This window comes from Colias eurytheme, chromosome 2, assembly GCF_061535395.1.
Source record: "Colias eurytheme isolate Ceu_HAF_F1 chromosome 2, ilColEury1 Martin Lab GWU primary, whole genome shotgun sequence".
NCBI lineage: Eukaryota > Metazoa > Arthropoda > Insecta > Lepidoptera > Pieridae > Colias > Colias eurytheme.
In genome coordinates, this window is record NC_142981.1 from 5284247 (window position 1) to 5306201 (window position 21955).

The 21955-nt window shown below is 30.5% G+C and overlaps 1 protein-coding gene across 4 annotated transcripts; it reads left to right on the plus strand.

Annotated features, from left to right (window-relative positions):
- The first annotated feature begins 221 nt into the window (after positions 1–221).
- On the plus strand, positions 222–21647 carry Schip1 (Schwannomin interacting protein 1). 4 transcript variants are annotated; one of them, XM_090112776.1, is made up of 12 exons: positions 228–339; positions 9166–9484; positions 9783–9943; positions 10206–11206; positions 11861–11955; positions 12347–12444; positions 13578–13704; positions 13926–14132; positions 14431–14606; positions 15317–15457; positions 17123–17250; positions 19075–21647. In XM_090112776.1, the coding sequence occupies exons 2-12, from the start codon at positions 9172–9174 to the stop codon at positions 19157–19159; spliced, it is 2532 nt and encodes an 843-aa protein (XP_089968902.1). In that variant the 5' UTR covers positions 228–339; positions 9166–9171; the 3' UTR covers positions 19160–21647. The 4 variants fall into 4 exon arrangements, with proteins under 4 accessions (XP_089968919.1, XP_089968902.1, XP_089968910.1 ...); XM_090112784.1 differs by having other exon boundaries at positions 256–339; positions 13962–14132; positions 17123–17256; XM_090112772.1 differs by having other exon boundaries at positions 257–339; positions 17123–17256.
- Positions 21648–21955: the final 308 nt, after the last annotated feature.

Here is a 21955-nt window from a genome sequence, read left to right on the forward strand (position 1 = left end):
GAAATGGCTAGCCGCCCAAGGCTTGCAGTCGGGTGCCGGCGCGACGGCGGCGGGCGGGCGGTCGGGCCACGCGATCACTTTGCAACGAGCCACGGGCGGGGTGCACGTCGCTCACCACGACATACGCCACCCACAACTACTATTTCTTATACAGTAACCTCGTTAAACACAGTGACGTAAACGGTTCTCATACATGGACGTATTGTGTCGCGACTTGTGAAATACTTGGTGATGCTGCATCGATCAGAGTGCTCTTGGACATATTAAAGATAACCTTGCTCGGTGCATTCATTATTCAGTGCCTGCGCTAAGCTATGGTCAGGATGGCGCCCTTTACAGGTACGATTCTCAAAATAAACTATGACACTGAAATGTGACGTCAAAGATCCCTCGCACTCCGAACGAGATCGTATTGACTTGCAAAAATTGATCCTGCACTCGCATAATGCATGGATGCGTATTTCCATGTATAAGTAGTCTAGAACCTCATTCTAGAGTACTTTTTATATTTATTTATTTACAGTTCAATTTTATTATGATGTATCTACCTATTTTGTTATTTATTAATTACGGTAATGGAGGTTTGTTTTACTGTCCATGTTAATTGCATGTTTCTTGATGTTTTTTTTATTAGTGTCAGTAGGTATAATTTGCAAATGATTAAAAGTTTTTAATAATTTAAAAAAATATTGTTGATCCTTTAGCTATTTTTAACTTAAACGTTATGAATATAAAAATTCACAATTGTCTATATTAATACAATCAAGTATCGTTAAACACTTCATTGTAGTTGTTGGTTTTATTTTAGCTGTTAGATTTGGATTTCGCTATTTTAAATTTGTATATGATATGTAGACCATATACTATGATGCGTCTTAATTAAAAAAATAAAATGTAATATTTGCTATGGACAAAAGAGGTATTGATACATAATTTCAACATAGTTACACAGTACACTACGCATAAAATGTTTTAGGTTGTATGAAACTAATCAGAAAATGTATTCACAGGATAAAAAAGGGCATTAAAATAGCTGTTATCTACGTTGCTTATGGAAAGGTTAAGGTCATGCCTATATGTAGATATTCACACCAAATAGCATTGATTAAATAATAACTAAAAGCGTGGAACGCTTTCGCCGCCCGTAAGCGCTATTTACGGTCCTCACGGACCATTTGCCTTCAGCCACTATATTGTGACTGACTCTCGTTATATTTTAAAGTCTTTGATGAATGATTGATTAAAGTTTACATTCTGAAACTAGAACTACAGATAATATATAGATTAAATGTGTTATTAATCATTAATGAACCTAGTCTAGATTGTTCGAAAAAGATTTTTCCTTGGGCAACTTTCATACAATAATTTTCTAATAAAATTAAAAAAAAGTAGGATCCAGTAAGCGTTTAAATATTGTGCTGTTATTGATGCTTTGTTTATTAATATTTCTCACGATGTACTACAACTACGATATTGATAATTATATTATAACAATTCTAATTTGTAAGCGTTATTTTTTATGAAAAACCCCTGAAGAGTATGGGTAGATAGGTAGGCCGGTCGAAAATAAAATAACTCGTATAGCAACTACGGAAAAAAAATAAGTAAACAGCTAACGACCGCTAATTAGGCTTGAAGTAAAAAAATAGTAAACAAATAGGCTCTTAAGAAGGTAAAGTTACATGGTAACGAAGGTGTACTTTTATGGTTGCACAGAGACGGGAAGAAACATGAATAACTTACGATATTAAGGGCTCTTAAGAGTATTACTACATAGTACATAATATTTTATGGTTATGTTAAGAGATGTTTTTTACATGTATAAAATCTCAAAAGTTACTCAATGGGCTCTTCATCCATTTTTATAGCAGTTTGATATTACGTAATCTCAGCAAGAGCCTGCATCGTACCTAATGCGTTTATGATAAGTGAATTTAGAAATTAATAATATCGTTTTTAATGAATACCTTCATATTTTCATTTTGTGAATGTTTACATGTATGTTTATACTATACCTAGCTGTTGTTTCTATTTGGTTACAGTTTAACTTCGAGTTAATTTCTCACAAAACACTTCAGGGTTTGATATCTTCACGTCTTTGTGTCAGGGTCACGCCTAATATTATAATGTATGTAAGAGTAAATTATTTTATTAATATCATCAATTACTTAAATAAATAATATATCTATTTTAAATTTCATACTGAACTTCTATTTGCTTTTTCCAGACTAAAGAGTCGACATTAATATAAATTCAAAAGTAACTGTAAAACTGTCTCTTGCAGACTCTACATTCTCAAGCTTAAAACACAATAGATTATTTATTCTCTTGCAGTATATTTTATTTGTAACTTAGAGGAAGTTAAAAGCTTTATAGTAACTACTGTTTTCACAGCAAAAGCACTTAAAGGGGACATGATGTGGAGATGAAAACTATTACCAGCATGAATTTGCAGTGGTTGTTGTGTAGACGATGACTTATAACTTGCTTTGCCTCTTAAAAACGTCACTGTAGATAGGACACAACTTGATTTATTTTATTACTAATTGGTTTGGAAGAGTACCTGCTTGCAGTCAGTTCGTAGTTAACCTATTTCTGTGCTAGTTTAAAAGAGCCTACGTGTATACGTGTGTCTGCAGTCGTAGCAATTTGGGAGCATTCCAGGCAAAATTAGGTAACAGTTCAAAACGTTTATTTTATGTGTAAACATTTTCTACAGATTACGTATAATAGAATTCTAGATGCTATATTTATTTACGTTTAGTGCTTCACAATTATCAGTCCGACGTCCGTACTCATAAACTATAGCAGTGTCTCGTTAGGCATTTTTCTGTCTATTGTCTGCGCGGCTTTGTTATGAAGTCGAGGTTTTGTTTAACTTTTGTGGATATGGATGAATGAAGAGATGTTCTATTCTATGTCTATAGTAGTGTCCCTTAATAATCTGTTCTATACTATATCAATGCTCTATGCAAATATATAATTATATTATTGGAATAGATCTTGAATAGATATTATATTAGGATTTATGTCATGTAATATTAATTATTAACTGCACACTAAGAAATAAGTAGTTATTTAAGCTATGCTTTTAAATGATTACCTATAAAATTATGAATATCAAAATAAATATTTGAACTTACTAGAACTTTGTGATTAAACATAATTTTCAATTCAAATCAAAATAAGTACCTATATTCTAGAAAAAGTATAAGAACTAAGAAGTATTTAATATAAACGTACTTAGTAAACGTATTTCTTATTTTATATTAATGAACAAAACCGTCGTTTCGTAGGAAAAATAAAAAAGTATCCGAAAATAGTTGAGAAATTTGTATGTATAACAGGGCCATTGACAGCGCTCTGAGTTATCCATCATTGTAGTGGCCATTAACGTGGAGCGGCGAGGGTGCGCCAGGTCATGTCGTCCTCTTGTCACCCGTTACTTTTAATAATAACAGTATCTACTTCAGTACAAACAGGAAAAACATATTTTTAATTGGTACTCATTATTGCTAAACAAAATATATTGTTAAATGTCCATTAAGTAATATTCATATACAATTTAGTGTTTTTTAAACTTTATTAGACATTTATTAAGTATGGTTTCATGTTTTCACGTAAACAGCAAACCTCAATCGATATTTGCAATTAGGTAACGTACAAACAATATGCAAACCCTTTTCGAGGTCAAGACGTAGGTATTTTCCACGGAAATCGAAGTTATCATGCTATCTCTACATTGTCGACTCTCGACAGTATACTGAGGAAAATGTAAATAAAAACCTACCTTGACTTTTCAATATATGAACAAATGCGATGACATCATACTTGATGAACTGCTTCGATGAGTGTAGGTATTTATTATACGCTATTAAGGTTTTTATGCAATGGGATATAAAGAATCGTTTGTTTTGTTATTCCAGTGCGCAGTAAATCGATAGTCGTTCTGTAATTCGTTCATTTGAGGCTTCATTGGCGGGAGGGTTTTGTATCATGTTTTTAATATTAGATGCGGGCCTGAAGCGGGTTCAAGGGTCCATCACGGAGTTACGAACTCCTATTGAACTGCTCTTTGTATGCCACTTGACATAGAGCGACCCAGAAACGGATTTGTGTTAGATTGCGACTGAGTATCAAAGGATACTTTTATATTAACTCTATGGGGAGTGGGGTAGTCGTCAGTCGACCTACTTTAGTTATTATCATACCTACCACTCACTACTGTTAAACTAAAGTTTAATGAAATAGCAAATAAAAGCAAAAAGTCATTTAATTCTTAATCTCATTAGTATAAGAGCGTATTCGGCCAGAAGCTGAAATGTAGAGTATTTTTCATGACCTATTTTTTGACACCTACACCTGATAACTGTTTAAAAAATTAAAAGTGTTTTCATGATAGTTCGTGTTCATTATTTAAACCAAAATTCATTTCTAAGTTTTAAAAGTGAGTGATTAAAACAATAATGGTAATACTGGTAATACTGTGGTACCTATAAATAGCTACGGTAACTTGAGAAGGAAGAAAGCTGAAAAAATAATAATAATATTATACACAATGGCACTTATATTAAGGAAAAGTAGAAGAATAAGAAAGTCAATTCAAATTTGGCACCATTTGTATTCCCGAAGATCAAACAAGTATGCAAGGATAATAAACGTCCTGAGAACTTTCATCTAGAAAATATTATGTTGGGTTCCACTTTTCTTTATACGAAATAGTATTTTGCCCTTCACTATAATATACCTATTATGTATCGTCGGTACCTAATTAGATTACATATTTTCCTATAATATGATTCGCAAAACACGTAGCAAACATAAAAAATACAAATTACCTAGGTACCTTACCTAGAAAAACCTTATTGAATGTCTAGTCATTGTTATAACTTATAAGTAGTCACTATACTCACTACAATATTGTGAAATTAAATGATTGCGTGAATAGAATTTCTTATGTCGTTATCGAAATAGAACGAAAACTGAAACAGTAGTGTTTTCATATTTTCATACTAGCTATTTAGCTAACTCCTAGTACAAGGCCACATAACTTTTTTTATTAAAATCTCATTTTTGTACGGATTAATGTTCGGAATGATTAATAGGTATAATTCACCGTATGAATAAATGTATTTAGTAAGATGCAAGTGGTACTTTACTGTATGCTCATTGCTCGGTACCTACAGGCTACAGTTGATCGTATTATGTAATGTTTCTAATTCTTTTCAGAAAACTAAACCAAATTTAAATGGGAAAACGAACGAAAACGAAACGAACTTTCAAATAAACAAAAAATAAAAATTAAATCCGTTCACCCAGTCGACAATTTTGAGATTAAAAAACCAGAAAAAAACTCTCTATTTAAGATCCTCCATATTTTGTTGAAACTCGGTTGAAAAATAAAATATGAATATTCGTAATTGCGTTGTTAGTTAACAATTATGTTATTTAGTAAAGTACATAATTAACTTTAATTCGTAAACCGTACTAAAAATAAGTCAAATAAAATTTTGTTGATAAAATAACTAGGTACTACGTGACCAAGCCAACTAGACCCTTTTCAACTGTGACGTCACCCGCCCATGTCTCGGGTACAGATAGCAAAAAAAAATATTAATAATATCACTGTTCGCTCTCCGCTATGAATAGTCTTATTTTTCCCCATTTCGAGGGCTGTCTATGAATAACAACACAGTAAAAACTTAAACAAATAACAACGAAAAACTTAACAGTCAACAACAAGCTTTAACGATTAATAATAAAAAGTACAGAAATAACTAGCGATGCGAAACGTACGAATGCGTCGATGCTGCGAACCGTACTAAGGCGAACGCGGTACCTGAGGCGGTAAGCGAGCGGGGAGGCCGCATTCCACCCGAGCGTCTAGTTGGCTTGGTCGAATAATATCTACTTAACCCTTTCAGACCTGAATTATTTTTTTTTAGAATACATTAATGCTGATTTTTTTCGAATGAAAGTACCAACAATTAAGCTTGGAAAAAATAAAACAAAAATTATTTGTTGTTCATTTTTCGAGAAAATTAATATTTTCTTTATGTGCTCAAATGCGGACATTCGGTCCAAGTGGTATGGCTCAAGTAGTATATGCAAAGTATGGGAGATTTTTCAATAAAATTAAAAATTGTCTGTATTGAAATGTTTTTATTTTATTTTAATGTTTTTATTACAGGAATGGAATTTTGGTAAATTATAAAGTCTTACGCACAACCATTTTTCCCACACAAGAAGAATAATTTGATGCCCCAAGGACATGGTTTGCCTTTTACATACTGTTTAGCAGAATGCTTTCCCGTAAAAGGAACGATTTGTTCATCAACACACAGTTCTTTTTCTAATGGTATTTCTAAGCATCGGCTTCGAATTGCGTCATAGATGGGTCGAACTTTATAGAATGCATCTTTTCAATTTGAAGGCATTTTCATATTATCTACAAGATGTAAATTAATCCGAAGTTCGAAGAATCTGTCTCTCGTCATATTTTCTGTGAATATGCTTATGTTGGTTTCCCAGTACATTTTCAAAACCAGATAGTTAAATATCCCAGTTGCCATATGTAAGCCAAATAAGACTTCAATTTCATTGCTGGTAGTAGGTCGAAACCTGGTTTCTTCCGACTGAACAGCATATATATTTGTCATTTCAGCCATTTGACGAAATAACCCTTCAGGTACATACTTGTGATAGTAATCTAGAGGACTTTGTACGATGGGATCAACAGCTATTGGTGGGGAAAAATCAGTCGATATTGTATTTTCAATTTTTCGGTGCCTCCACTTTATATTCTGTTTAGGTGTGAGATAGTCAAATGTCTCACCATTCGATGTAGATTCCTCCTCCTCAATATCCATATCTGCTCCTGGTTCCTCCAAAACTGGCTCGAAATCAATAGGCAATCTTTCTTCGTCCTCGCTCTCGTCTTCATTTCCGTCCGATAAGTCAAGTGGAACATACTCCCTCTGATTCTGACTTATGACATCGGCACCCAAGCGGACATATTATCTTGTATCTTGAGCTTGATTAGTACAGCCCACATCCTCATCATCTGAAGACAGCTCCAAGTCCGAAAGATTTCCATCTTGCAGAAGCTTCCAGGCCTCTCTTGAGAACATATTTAAAAAGATTATCTGAAAAAATATATCAGATTTATTTATTTCGTTTTAATTTAAATAAAATTAAATTTAAATGAATGTGCATAAAAGAAAAAGTTTATTTTGTTCCAATAAAACCGTTATTGAATGTTACGAAAAATATATCCACTTGAAACCGCACGTCCACATTCGTAGACATTACGAATATTCACGTTTTAGTGTACAAATAACAAAATTTTTACACATAAAATACTTTGATCTATAACTTTACACCATAATTAATCGATATATATTTTTTTTAATACCTATCTTAGGAAAAATCTTAATATTTTCAAATAAAGTAAATCACTCACCTACGCAATTCTAAGATTCACCGGTTACTGGTTCAAAAGTTGTCGACTAGTACGAAATCGCGGCAAAACATGGCGTTAGTGGTATCGAGTTTCGTAGCTCATAATGTTCTCATGCTATTTACATTAGGATCTGGTAACATGACACTTGTTTTTGGTAAGATAATTAACAAAATGCTTTATGTCCTCAATTGTGCACCGTAGGTTTGAAAGGGTTAAAGTCTTAAAGAAAGGTTCTAAACCTTTCCATTCAATGCCTTTGCCGTTTGTTTAGGGCGGTTTCAAGGACAATTTGGGTTCAAAGAAAATTATCAACGCTGAACAAAGACTGTTATGAGTACAATTAACAATTACCTATGTAACAATTGCTTCATTTCGTTGCTTTTGCAAAGTATGAAAATTAGCAATAAGAAAATTAGGTTAACGACATTGTTTGTGTAGAGTTTTTACTTTTTACGAGATAATTAATATTAACGTCTCGTATTTTTTCTTGTTAATATTCCAGGTAAAAAACTATTTGTTTTAAAAGAATAAGTCGGTATAACATTAATACATTATGATTATTATTACTAATTGATTATGCACTTTTATGCACACTTTAGATAATAAACCTTTTACACACATACTTAGGTATCGCCTCGATTACTTAACTTCGCAGTAAATTTCAATAGCTGTGAATATTTCAATGTTTAAGAAGATTAAGTTTAATTGTGTTTCAAAAAAATCTTGTAAGCTTGCCAAGTCAGCATACTATATAAGGTTTTACATTATAAGTACAAACTTTGCTTGTAATATTTATATTTCATTCGTTCTCTTGTGACCTATTTTAGTATTGTTTCAACAATTTTGGATTGGATTTGGACGTATTATAAATGGAATAAAAATACCTAGCTTTGGCATAATGCAATACAATCTGTTATATTTTGTAGAAACGGTAAAATAGAGAGCCATAAATAATTACAAATTTATGCAAATTCAAAGACTGAAAGCGAGTCTCTTAAGTAACAAACTGGTTTAATAAATATTCTCTCACTTATTTTGTCTTTGTGTAACTGATGTCAGACTTAATTTAATCGTAACTATAGCGAAGCGTAATCTGAAATGGTAATGACATCCATAGATAATAAAGTTTTTTTTACATAACTAATATTTTGAGTAATAAATGCCGATTGGGTTTACAACAGCCTCTTCCAAAGCCTCCAGAATTACAAAATATTATAACCATGCACGTCCTAGTTCCTCTTTTTCATTAAATAACCTCAGGTACTTACGCATTAAATTACCCTAAAGTTTCGAGCTTTATGAGATCACAGTAATCCTACGGACTTGGGTTCAAAAGTCAATGACCTTATGAAATTAACAATTTTACAGTACGAGATACATAGCTGCTTTTTATGATGTAGGTGTAATTATAAAATATTTAAATTACATTTTGAATTTATTCGAACTGTCGAATAATACAACCTATTGGCTATTGCAGCTTTATATACATATCTATACTCTATAGGTTACTATAATATGGTATTTTCAAGTAGTACATAATTTAATTTTAAAACACATTGAGCAATCATAATGCAATCGGGTCAGCAACTAACTAATTAAATATTTAAATATTATGATTCAGTGAGTCATGGAATAAAATATGATGTAAAGCAATTCTATCTTATCGAACAGGACATTGGTTTAATTTATTGTATTTATTGCAGGTAACCATGAGGATCCTCAATAGAATTGACAACGGAAATGTTACGGCTATAAACAAAAACGATAACTTCATATACGAAGAATCAAATAGAGAAAGTTGGCAGACTGCAACGCTACATCAAACCAACAACATTGTAGATAATTACAATTCACTCAATATTTGTAATAATACAAATACTGTCGATAATAGAATTCTGTTCACAACTGAAAATACGGGCACAGATGTGTCCATAGAGACGGCAGTTTGTAATCATCAATACCGAATAAATTCACAGAATATTCCTCCTGAAAATACGAAGAATATTGAAGAATATTTAACAGGTAAAACTGATGATAATTTAGTTCAGAAATTGCTTAGAATTTTTAATTGTGTGTACCTATGACGCAAACATGCTTTTTTAAATTAAACTATACGGATATATTATATTAGGTATATAAAGGTCTCGTTAACTAAAGATTCAAAATGTAGTAGGTACATACCTAATTTAATACAAGTACTTAAATTGTAGGAAAAATTAAAATAAACGCAAATGTAATAGTGAGCAGCCTCATAACGTTATAAGCTACATCTGGACTATATAAGATATAATTTTTCCTAAATTTGCATAATTTTTTTTAGCAAAAACAAATGAATTATTTAATTCGACATCTCTTGATGGAGAGCAATTCTTGGACCAATCAGACACAGAAGACATGTCGGACGACGGCGTTCTCCCAGTACCGAGAGGTATTGTAAACCCAAACTACCCTGGTTTCCAGCATTTAGCACACACTTTACAGGTATTAATTACTTGAATTGTACTAATATTAATGAAATTAATACACAGTAAACTGTTTACACAACGAAACCCGTCAAGTGCTATAACATTTAAATCAACGTAATGAAACCTCAACGACCAAAGATTATCAAGTTATGTAACGCTTATCCTAATCTTCCATCGAATACTTTGAAGAAATTAAGACACATTTCCTGAAACCCAACTTTAATAAGAGGTAAAGAGTTTATTATTATTTTAATGATTTTTTTTTTAATAAATTACAGGACTATTCCATCAACATAGAAAATTATTACCAATCTGAAAATGAAATGACTGACGATGACGTTGATACAGAAGTTACTGACATCCAAATGAAATGCAATGATCAGTATGAAGAAATGAATAATAACAACAATAGCAAAGATATATACAAAAAGCTATCAACATTGGAAAGCCAAAATCCATTTAGTACGAAAATTGAAACAAGAACAGAAAAAGATATACCCGACCTCATAAAGACTATTTCAACAAACAACAATAATGAAGAATTAAGTTGTGATATAACCACATTTGATACTGACATAGAAAATAATTTTAACACGAAAGACATAATTGGCGATTTTAACAAGGAAATTGAAGATGAAATTAAGCAGTTACTTAATTATAATATTAACATTCAAGATGATCTAGAAGAACTTCGAAAAGATATAAAAGACAATTTTGAAAAGCCAATAGAAAATACGATTAACAATATAAGTGAAGTTGTAAATGGCGTTATAAAAAAACTAGTAAAGACTGAAGTTTGTGATGAAATTCAAGATTATATTTCAACGACAGACGCAAAGCAGACACCTGAAATTAGTAAAGAAAATGAATTAAATGTGAAAAGGGAAGTTAACTTAAGCAGACCTTCTTTTTTGTTGCTTGATAACAACAATCATATAACTGACGCTGTTTTATCGGATGGAAAAGAAGAAATCAATATCAACGAAGATGAATATGACACAGAAAAATTGAGTCAAAATGTTGAAAGTACCATTAAACAGTTGAGTACTGAGCTCAGAAAAATAATACCAAAATTAAATGAAATGCGTGAACGAGATAAACTTTGGTCTGAGAGACCAATAATAACAGATGCAAATTCAAACAGAATTTTATATAATTCCACTAATAGTTTTAAAACAAAAAAAGATCTTAGAAATACCACGCACTTTGAAAATAGCAGACCAGCACATAAATTAAATTACCATCGAGGGTTGAATAAAAATACAATTAAAGCTCAAAAGTAAGTGTGAAAATTAAAATAAATTAGTACAGTTAATATTATGTTAGGTATGTAATTTAGGTACTTGAATAAAATATGTACTTACTATAAATTATCGCATATACCTAATACATACTACTTTCACGCTAAGTACTTGGGTTAAGGATATTTTTATTTTTTAGGTTTTTAATATTCCAGTTCACTTTACTTACCTTAACGATAAATTTAATAAAATAACTTTATATTTTTGCAATTTAATTATATGTATTAAGAAGAACAAATATTTTAACATCCTTTAAAAACGGTTTCGATATATTTTTCATTTCTATGACACCGTTAAATATATTTTTTTTCAACTCAAACGTTTTTTCATATAGTAATCAGTAATGTACACGATTTTGTTTATCTCAGTAAACCGAACCTATTCATAAAGCTTTCGTCATGTTTATTGTGCGTGTTACAACGAAGCTTTGAAATAGACTTGACGCATTCTTATGAAGTTCTCTATCGAACTCGGATAATTCGTATCTGAGCATAAAGTAAAGTCATAACTCATACACAATACACATTAGTTTACGCAGTGGTACCTACTTAGTATAAAAGATGAGGTTAGTGATATAGAAAATATTACATCAAGAAAATTCAGATTTTAATATTCTGTTTTCATATTTTCAGTGAAACAAAAGATCCTTCCACAGGAAAGTCCAATTGTAACGCTCAAATGAACAAATCCGTCCAACAAGATAATGTAATAACTGACAGCGATTTTGGTAAGTCTTAAATAATGGTGATTACTCAAGTACCTACCTAATTGCAAACGATTATAAATGTATAGATACTTAATATATTTTACTTTGTAATGCTCAAATGAAACTGCAGGAACTGTGATGCAATATACCTACTGTTTTATGTGATTTCGTATGATAGACTAATGTCGATATCTAATACCGTCACTATTTGTACTTTTATTTTGGATTTGTTTTCTATCCTTCGACGATCGATGGACAGAGTATAGGTAATAGATGTAGATTTTTTTATTTCTATTATAATTTAACATCAATATGTTCGAGAAATATATTATGTAGGTATTAAACACACCTAGTTACTTTAGACGAAGAACACGAGGATTAGAATTAATTAAATACTATTTTTTTCTTTCAGAGAGCTTTGATGTTTACAATATAGAAACAGCTCTACCGAAACTAGATATTGACGCTATCGAAAACCATATAAAGGCGGCAAAAGAAGCAGAAAGACGGGTAAATACTTAAAATAATATCATACGGTCTATATATATTTAAATAATTTGAAAAACAAGTGCTTACTTAGTATATTTCAAAATAAGCGCCCAACAAAGCAACGGTGCATGCACACATATACACATGCGAATCACGTCTCACTACCTATTCATTATAATACCTAACTGTTAAAATTACCAATCCAAGTTGGAGCGCGCGAGCCTTTCTACTGTGATTCAACGACGCAAGCGAGCAGTCTTATAAACTTGTTTAGTTTTAACATTTTCATAACCCGGGTTTAACGTTACGAATTGGCTCATAAACTAAGTTAAAGTGTCATAAGTTTATTGTGATGGCGTCATTACCGTATTTTAATCCAGAACAAAGACATTACAAAAAGGATACAAGGTTTCTTTTAGATTTGTATACGATTACATACGATAATCATGAATCTGTTGATAACATTTGTTGTCTTGTAAGTTTTTATTTTTTATTTTATTTTTAATGTTACGGCATTGTACGCACCAAAGAGCACAGTAGAAAAATAAAAAAATAGAACACTCTTGTCCTTGCCCTAAATGACAAATTGTGTCAAACATCAAATCCGCATATTATTGACAGAATTGACAATTAGAGGCTTGATATTATTTATCTCAACGAAAATAAACCACCACATCTTTCAATATTGTTTAAAATTTTTAATATTAATTAATCGAACTTGTGCCATTTATTTTGCCAAAAAGTAACGAAGACTGAATAGTTTTAAGATGTTTGAGAATATTATAGCAAATATTAAAAGAAAATTTAGCCAACCATCTGTTCAAACGTCTGACAAAGACGGTAACGAGAAACCCAAATATAAACGCAGTATATTTAAATCAAAAATTAAATTAAATGAACCAAAATTGAATGTGAACTATTGTGATAATTCTGCTATTAGTCCTAGAGTTATAAGTGGAGGGGAATATGCTCAAACTGAAATTGAGTGGCCTTTAATATCCGACAATAATCATGATATATTGGATAAATTCACAAAAATAATCTCGATACAAGATCATGATGCATTTGATAGAAAAGTACAGTGTTTATCTTTTATTTGAAGTAAAGCTTAAGAGCCATTATCAATATATTAATAATTCCTCTCTGTTATACAGAAACGCAATGACAGAGAAGAGATACGAAAAAGGTTAGCAATGGGTGTAGATACAGATGAATATTACAGTTTGGGTCATATAGATCGTCCAGGAAAGAAGCCAAGTTTACATTCACGCTTACAAAATGGTAAGTACGGTATCATAATATATTGTCATTATATTCACTATGGTGTTGGGTAATATTTAACAAAACTTGAAAATTCAGTAACATTCAATAATTTGGTATCATTGATGTTTATGGAAGCTTGGTGGGCTTGTGTGGAACACTTGTTTCCTGTGAATAATTACAAATGGTGAAGGTTTATGCTTTCTACAATGGCTGATTGTGCTTTTGTGTTGTCAATACAGGCAAGAATTTACAAATTTGTTTCATGAATGAAACAGCTTCAGATAATGAATCACAGACTTCAGATTTGGATAGAAATCTACATTCCGACACAAAAAGTTTATCACGGTCAAGTTTATTTAGCAAGAGTAGTTTTAACCATCCCTATCAGACGAGACCTCTGTCTGTGAACATTACAAGAAATGACAAAATAAATACTGTACAAAGCGGTAAGAATTTTGCATTTTTCTATAAAATTTATTTGGACCTTATGATATTTTTTATGAGATTCAGTAACAGTTGTGACTAATGAATTATTTGGTTTCCATTATATATTAGTTTGTGGGCATTGTTTGTCTTGTGTATTTTGTGTGTGCAGTGCTGTGTGATCATTATTATTGTAACATACTATTTTGATTACTTAACTTCAGAATTTTACATATTATTATAATATGATTGTATCAAAACTAATGTTGATTAAATAATATCTTTGAATTGATATAATTTTTAACCAATGTTTGTGGTTAGGTTTCAAATTCAATCCAGGATCGTTCATATCAAAGTCATCCAAATCCCGCTCTTCACAATCTCTGAATCACATTGAATTGAAGGAATCAGACTTCTATGCTCTGCAATCTACCTTGCAAACTGAAGCTAGGATTGCTTTGGCACAAGCTAAGGAAATGGCTCGCATACAAATGGAGGTAATTATCTTTTTGTAGTATTTATTTGCATTTTATTTGTATGTAAGTTGGAAGCAGATGTTATTTCCTAATGATTTCGTTTCAGAATCATTTTATATACATTTTTATTTATACATTCAGAAGGAATAATTGGTAATGGGATACTTTTGTTCATTTTGAAATTGTTAAAAAATATTTTAATAGCTTGTAAAACTGCTATAGTCAATTTAAATAAATAACTATTCATTGTTATCAGATTCTCTCATCTTTAAATGCTAATATTTTTACTGAGGTTTGCATAAAAACTGGAAGGTTGTCTATTTGTAGCTTCTGCTCTTTTTTATGTAAAATGGTTATTGTTGAATGATTGTGGTTACAGATATGATTTTATTAACCCATTGAGCCCCGAACGGCCCGATTGGTCCACGACACAATAGATTTTCTATTGTGTCTGTGATTCCGGGGCCTGAGTTATATCATCATCATTTATTTATAAAAATAGGAAACTTTTTGAAAGATTGTGAAAAAGCAAGCAACATGCAGTTGTATTAGTTGGGTTTTCAGGATCTAGGATTCTAATTATAAAATTCATAGTTTGATACTATGGGGGTTCCTAGGTACTTAAAGTCATATCTAATACGCATATGTATAATTCCTATGTTATTTATATTATATTCTTTATACCCAATTTTTTTACGTTTCTATAACAAAATGGCACATGTTTATTTCAGCATGAACGTCGTAGTCGACCCGTATCACCCGTGACAGAAATGTTGCGACGCAGTATGGAAAAGGCAAACGTTCCTCTGGCCCCAGACCGTCGCCGAGTTTCCCGGCAAATACTTACTGATATGAATATAGCTCAGTTGCAGGTGAATATTAATTCATGAATACAGATATTTTTTTTGTTGATTTTTTCTTTGTATGTAGAATAGCTGGCATATAATTTTAATTAAAATTTAAAAATGATCCGTAGACGTAACTTCTTCAAAGTAGCTGATAAAACATATTAAAAGCTTATTAAACAGGCTATCTTCCCCACAGCGAAATTACAACCATGTGCATCAACTTTGAATAAATAATTTCCTTAACTTCTATAATATATCCAACATATCTGAAATTATAAATAATTCTTGAAAATTTTAAACTTTATCCTTAATCCTCATTACAATATTTTATGTCAGACTTCCTAATTATAAAACTTTAATGTCCAATTATTTTTATCATATACTTCCCGACATAATATTGCTTTGCTTTCGATGTAAAAAAGGTCTATGAAATTTGAAGTAAAAACCCCTTGCTGTAACTATGCGAATTTATCATAAAACATGAAATTTTATTATACCTAATATATCAGTTGCCTGGCTAACATATACACTATAATAAAAGTATCATAATCTATGTCATTTAATCATGTTTTATCATAGTTTTCTAATGTTCAGTAAATCGAGGCTAGCACAAATGTACTAAATTATGGCTGTGAAAATAAGTCAGATTGTAATCGTAACGCGTCAGGAATAATTTATGCGACTTTTTATATTTAGTTATAAAAAAACCTGCTCATAAGACTCAAACTAATCCAGTCGTGTTTAAACTTAACCATTAGATCAAAAATAAATATAAATTATATTATGGTTGTTAGTAATTATTAAAATAATTAAAAATTAAAATCAATTTTGAAATATACTTCACCACTACTATGGATGCGCTCTGGTAAACCTTTGACTAAGCAAAAACAAATAAAACTTTTGTCGCTCAGCAATAATGCAGCTGTCAGCTGACGAAAGATTTTTTTCATTTGGTCTAGTAATTTTGAAGCTTATTTGTTTAAACATAACATCAGTCTTAAGCCTAGATAAATTACATAAATGTTGCTTTAAATTTCGGTTCAAGGATTATTGTTTAAATAAAAAAGTATTATCAACAATAAAATATAACAGAGTCAAATATGAAAATACAATATACATTGCGGCCTTTTTGAATACAAATGTTACTTTATTGCGCTATCGCATGACCTTCACGTATTTTTTCACGATTAACTTGGTCGAGTCACGCGTAGTATCGTCAAACAATAAGCATTGTATTTGTTTTTACAAAAGAAAACCAATAAGTATAACTAATGCGATTTTAGAGTACATGTACTATGTAGTTTTCGAAAAATAACACGAAAAAAGGCCAATCTTACAAACATTTTAATATAATAATGTTGATTTAGATGTGTCTATTAAAGGCTTGCAAGAATGAAACATAATTATTATTGCACTTATTAGTTATTACGTTACGATTCAAACAATTAGTGTTCATAATATCTACCTATATCAATCACAACTTGAAAACTGCCTTCATGCCTTCATGAAAACTACTGTTATACTGTTATATTTGGTATATTTTAATTAATTTATTCATGCCTTATTCTTCTCAATAAATTACAAATCAACATTATATTATAACAAAATATGGCGGTCGTAACATTTTCGTCCTAATATTTTCTTATCAAAAGAAAAAATTAAATACTATATAATTCTTTTATATTTCAGGTAATAGTAAACGAACTGCACTCCCAAATAGAATCTTTGAACGACACTCTAGTTAAACTGCTGATGGCGCGCGACGAACTGCACATGGGACAGGATTCGATGCTCGTTGACATTGAAGATCTCACCCGGTACCTGTAAGAATATTTCTTTGTTTACTTATTACATAATTTTTTTTTTAATTTTTTGTGCCTGGTTTAAATAATTCTTATTGTTATGTCCAATTTAAGGTTTAAGAAGCCATGACAAGATGAATTGACATAATATACCAAATATCTTTATATTTTTTAAACAATTACAACACCTATTACTTATCAGTTATCAGTGTAGAAATAAAATTTCATTCAAAATATTTATTAAAATAATGTACATTTGTGTTACAAATCAATTATGTAAAAACTGTACTAAGTACAGTAGAACTCCAATTATCCGAACTCCGACTATCCGAATCGCCGATTATCCGAATCACAAAAAATTGTCCAAAAAAGTCTAAGTGCGCTATTATTCTTCCCCTAACAAGAATATGGAGAGGGTGATGATGATAAAGATGCGTTGTCACTAGAGGAAATAAGAAAAATGATTGCAAAAATATTTAAAACATGTGAAAATTTCATGTTTCTTTCATTAAAAAAATAGTGCAATATCAAAACGGAGCTTTTATTCTCTCCAATGGCAATATTTTTTTTAAATCCGATTATCCGAATGGGTCCCGGTCCCCATTAATTCGGATAATTGGAGTTCTACTGTAATAGAATAAATTCAATATAAATAATTACATTATTAAAATATTTGCACAGATCTCAAAAGCGCCAAATTCAAGAAGGCTGCAGTAAATAGTTACTTTATTATATTCGGTTAGTTATTCTTAGTTTTGTTTTTATTGAATAACACGATTTCATGTAGTTAGATTTAATTAGCTTTATAGTAATAACAATTTAACAATTTAGCTATATATTTCAAACTATACTCGGATTTTTAATTAGATAAAGTAAACTGACGTTTTCTGTGTTGTCAGTTTTTGATGAAATAAAAATAGCGTTGTCACAAAGTGAATGATTGAAAATCGGGAATGAATGAAATTGAATCGATCGTCTAGTGAATATTTAGTTTGTAACAATATAACATCAAATAAACACAACAATGACAACAAACACAACGTAATTAGTTACAATTAACGAAAAAATTACAAAAACAATAACGTAAACAGCGTAACAATAAAAATAAAAAAATGATTATAATTACACTCTACTAGTAACTTATATCTTATGTAGCTTTGTATATTATAATTAGAAATAATGTTATTTTATAGTTTGAAATGATGAACTATTCACAGTCATTGTTCATTCATCTGATTGAATGAGAACTGAATTCCTCACTATTACTTTAAATGTGGCAACATTATTTTACAAAGTGACATTAGCTGCTGTCAGTTTACTTTATCTAATTAAAAATCTGAGTATAGATTTCCGCCCGCGTTTTCAAAGGAAAACCCGCATAGTTCCTGTTCCCGTGGGATTTCCGGGATAAACCCTATCCTATGTGTTAATCCAAGTTACCCTCTATATGTGTGCTAAATTTCATTGTAATCGATTCAGAAGTTTTTACGTGAAAGAGTAACAAACATCCATACATCCATACAAACTTTCGCCTTTATAATAGTATTAAGATAAGATTCTTAATAGTTTAGTGTATCTTGCAGCAAATTCTTAATAGTTAAGTGTATCTTAATATCATACCTCATGGCTAAATCATTAATATATGTCTAATGCTACCTAATCTTAAATAAATTTTCGTCAGTATTTCGTCTACATACTTAAATTAACCATAATGAGAATAGAAAGAACAAGTGAACACATGTACAAAACCATATGACATATTAAACTACAATAAAGGCAAACTTCTCTAATAATATAGAATCACTCGCAAAAATATATAAATAAAAATATTTTTTCCAGCGGTGTAAAGGAGCAGACTAAGAAATCCAAAGGCATTACGGCAAAATCCGGAGTTAGGAGGCTCACGTCTCTCGTGCACAAATAACTGCATGTATTTAAGCTTTAGTTCTACGCTGATTATTGCGGGCCTGCTCTTGTTATCTGTATATTAATGTTTATGTTTAAAAAAATATGGGGCAATGGGCAGCGTTGGGCGAGTAGAGGAAATCACGATAATGTAGAGGGATTAAATGTCTATGATCGGCCGTCGTTGTAGATGTTTATACATAATCGCCATAATGGCGGCAAACATCGACGATCATTTGTTGGACCAACACTGCCCATTGTTAAGCAAGGCCCATTACGCAAACTGTAGGCGACAAATGTAACGCTAATAGTACAATTTTGCATGGAACTAGATTGTTGTATATAAACTTGTATTTCGTATACATTTAAAAATATATTCTATGTCATACTCGATTGTAAAGCGAGTATCAATTTAGTACCAATATTATTACCAGTGTTCATTTGTAATTTGCACTTCCATTACATGTAGAAAATTACGTACCAACAAATTATGCCTATATTAGACTCTATTTCTCAATATCTTAGTAAGGGTTACACAAAATAATGTATTGCTGTCTCATGTTATTGAAAACAAAAGAAAGAGATGGCCATAATATCTTTTAATATTCAAGTAATATTACTTTACGATTGAGAAATAAGGTCACTGTTATATATTAATAATAATTATTATTATCGTATTAAGGAAATCTCACTTTTTAACATTGCTAGAAATATACACAGATATAAGTCGTATACGTTTTTTTAAAAACATGGTGCTACGACGTTCGCTTTTTGTCTCAGTTTTATGATGGAACAGTAAAACATAAGTTTTATGGGCTCTATACAAAGTATAAATTTCTGAGAAAAAGTGTAATAATAATAAAAGTTGGTTCTTAGAATTCATTACAAAATTTAACTTACTTAAATTTTCACTCTCTCTTTCTGTAGTATGTAAATTACACATTGATAGCCAACATTTTCATATTTTTATTGATATTACTCAATATTATAATACCGAAAGATAAAACTCACATTTAGACCGACTTAGCTGTTGTATATTTCTTGTCTTATATACTAAATTAACAAAGTAGGACTGAAATTTAATTATAGAAAACGTCTTACTGTGTTGTTTTATTGATATATTCATATTCATACTAATTTTTTGTGAAAAACTTAGTTCCTATTTTTTTTAATAAATTAACATTAAATGTTCCTTTTGCTTCGGACTTGACGTTTTCTATAATTTTTTATTCATATTTTGCTTCACTATGATGTCTGATTTACATTTAGATAAATTTGTGATTTGCAAATACATATAATATGTAGTATAAATATTTTTCCATGATAGTTCATTGTTCTAGATGTAATTTTATGAACGATGGCGGCAGACATAAACAGGGTTCGAATTAGTTGCTTAGTTTAATTAAATTGTTAGAATCGCGCTATATTTTTTCATTAAACAAATATATACTATATATATATGTAATTGATAATAAAACTGACTTTGTATTGCAGTCTTACTCTATCACTGATATTATATGTGTTGTGTCCTTATATCTTCTCGTATGTAAAAAATATTTAGTAGGAGTTGATGTTCACATAGAAAATCACTGCACCATAATAAAAATACGTGTTTTTGTAAAATAGAAGAGAATTCTCTTACATTTGTTACACATACGCATCTGCATATCTACGTATTTATTATACGAGTTATCTAAATCTGTAGTGAAATATATTCCCCTAAGATCAATATTCACAATTACTCGACGCAAAACATAATTTTCACTTTATTCATATTAAATTCTTATAATGTCTAAATTGTAAGTGGTTTTATAGAGCGTAGTAATTTGTGCCTAATTTTGCGTTCAAGCACGGTTGTCAAAGTTGAAGCATATTCAAAATTATCATTTTGTTGGATTTCAGTCATAAAAAAATTGTAGTTGAGCTTTTTGTTGTATTTAGATTTTATACTATAGTAGAGCCATTTTAATAGGCAACATTTGACAGTTCAACAAAATTCAACAACGTAACCTAGTAACGACGACATAGAATAACATGATATTTCGTTTTGTTAGAACTGCACATTTGCTTAACTTTTTTCAATTACGATTACATATTTATAATAATAATGACCGATGCAACTAATTTTAGGATTTGATTTTACTGATAAACCATTCTAAACATAATAAACATTTTCTTATTTAAAGAACTGACGTCGCTACAATTTTGTGTCAATAAACCTTTTTTCTTTTTAAATACCAGAGACGTTACTCTAAAAATCGAAATCTGACATCTAGAATCGAATGCATTGATTACTTGGGAATAAAAATCATCATAAATTATTGACATGTGTTTCAAGTTCGATTGACAAATGTTTCAAGTCCGTATCGATTAATTCGCTTTAATCGATGTTTTTAAGCATGTTACCACCCTATGAAGATAAAATTGATAGACGTCAAATGTTGCCTATTAAATTGGCTCAACTATAGGTACATTTTGGTATATAAACGTTTATTAATTATATGCTTATTGTAATTCAAATTCAAATTCAAATTTCTTTATTTGCAGAATGTAAATTTACAAAGATGTTAGGTAGATACATATTACATAGGCTCTTAAACATTCTGGCTCTTAATTGAGCATGCAAATATATTATAAATTACAATAAACAATTTTATATTACACAACACTAGATCCCATTAACATTATATATATATTAAATTATAGCAGCTATTATAAATTTTTACAAACAAATATTTCGGTCGAATATTCGGTTCGGAAATTAGTTTTTTTTACATAATATTATTATAATAAATAAAGATACAAAAGTCAATAC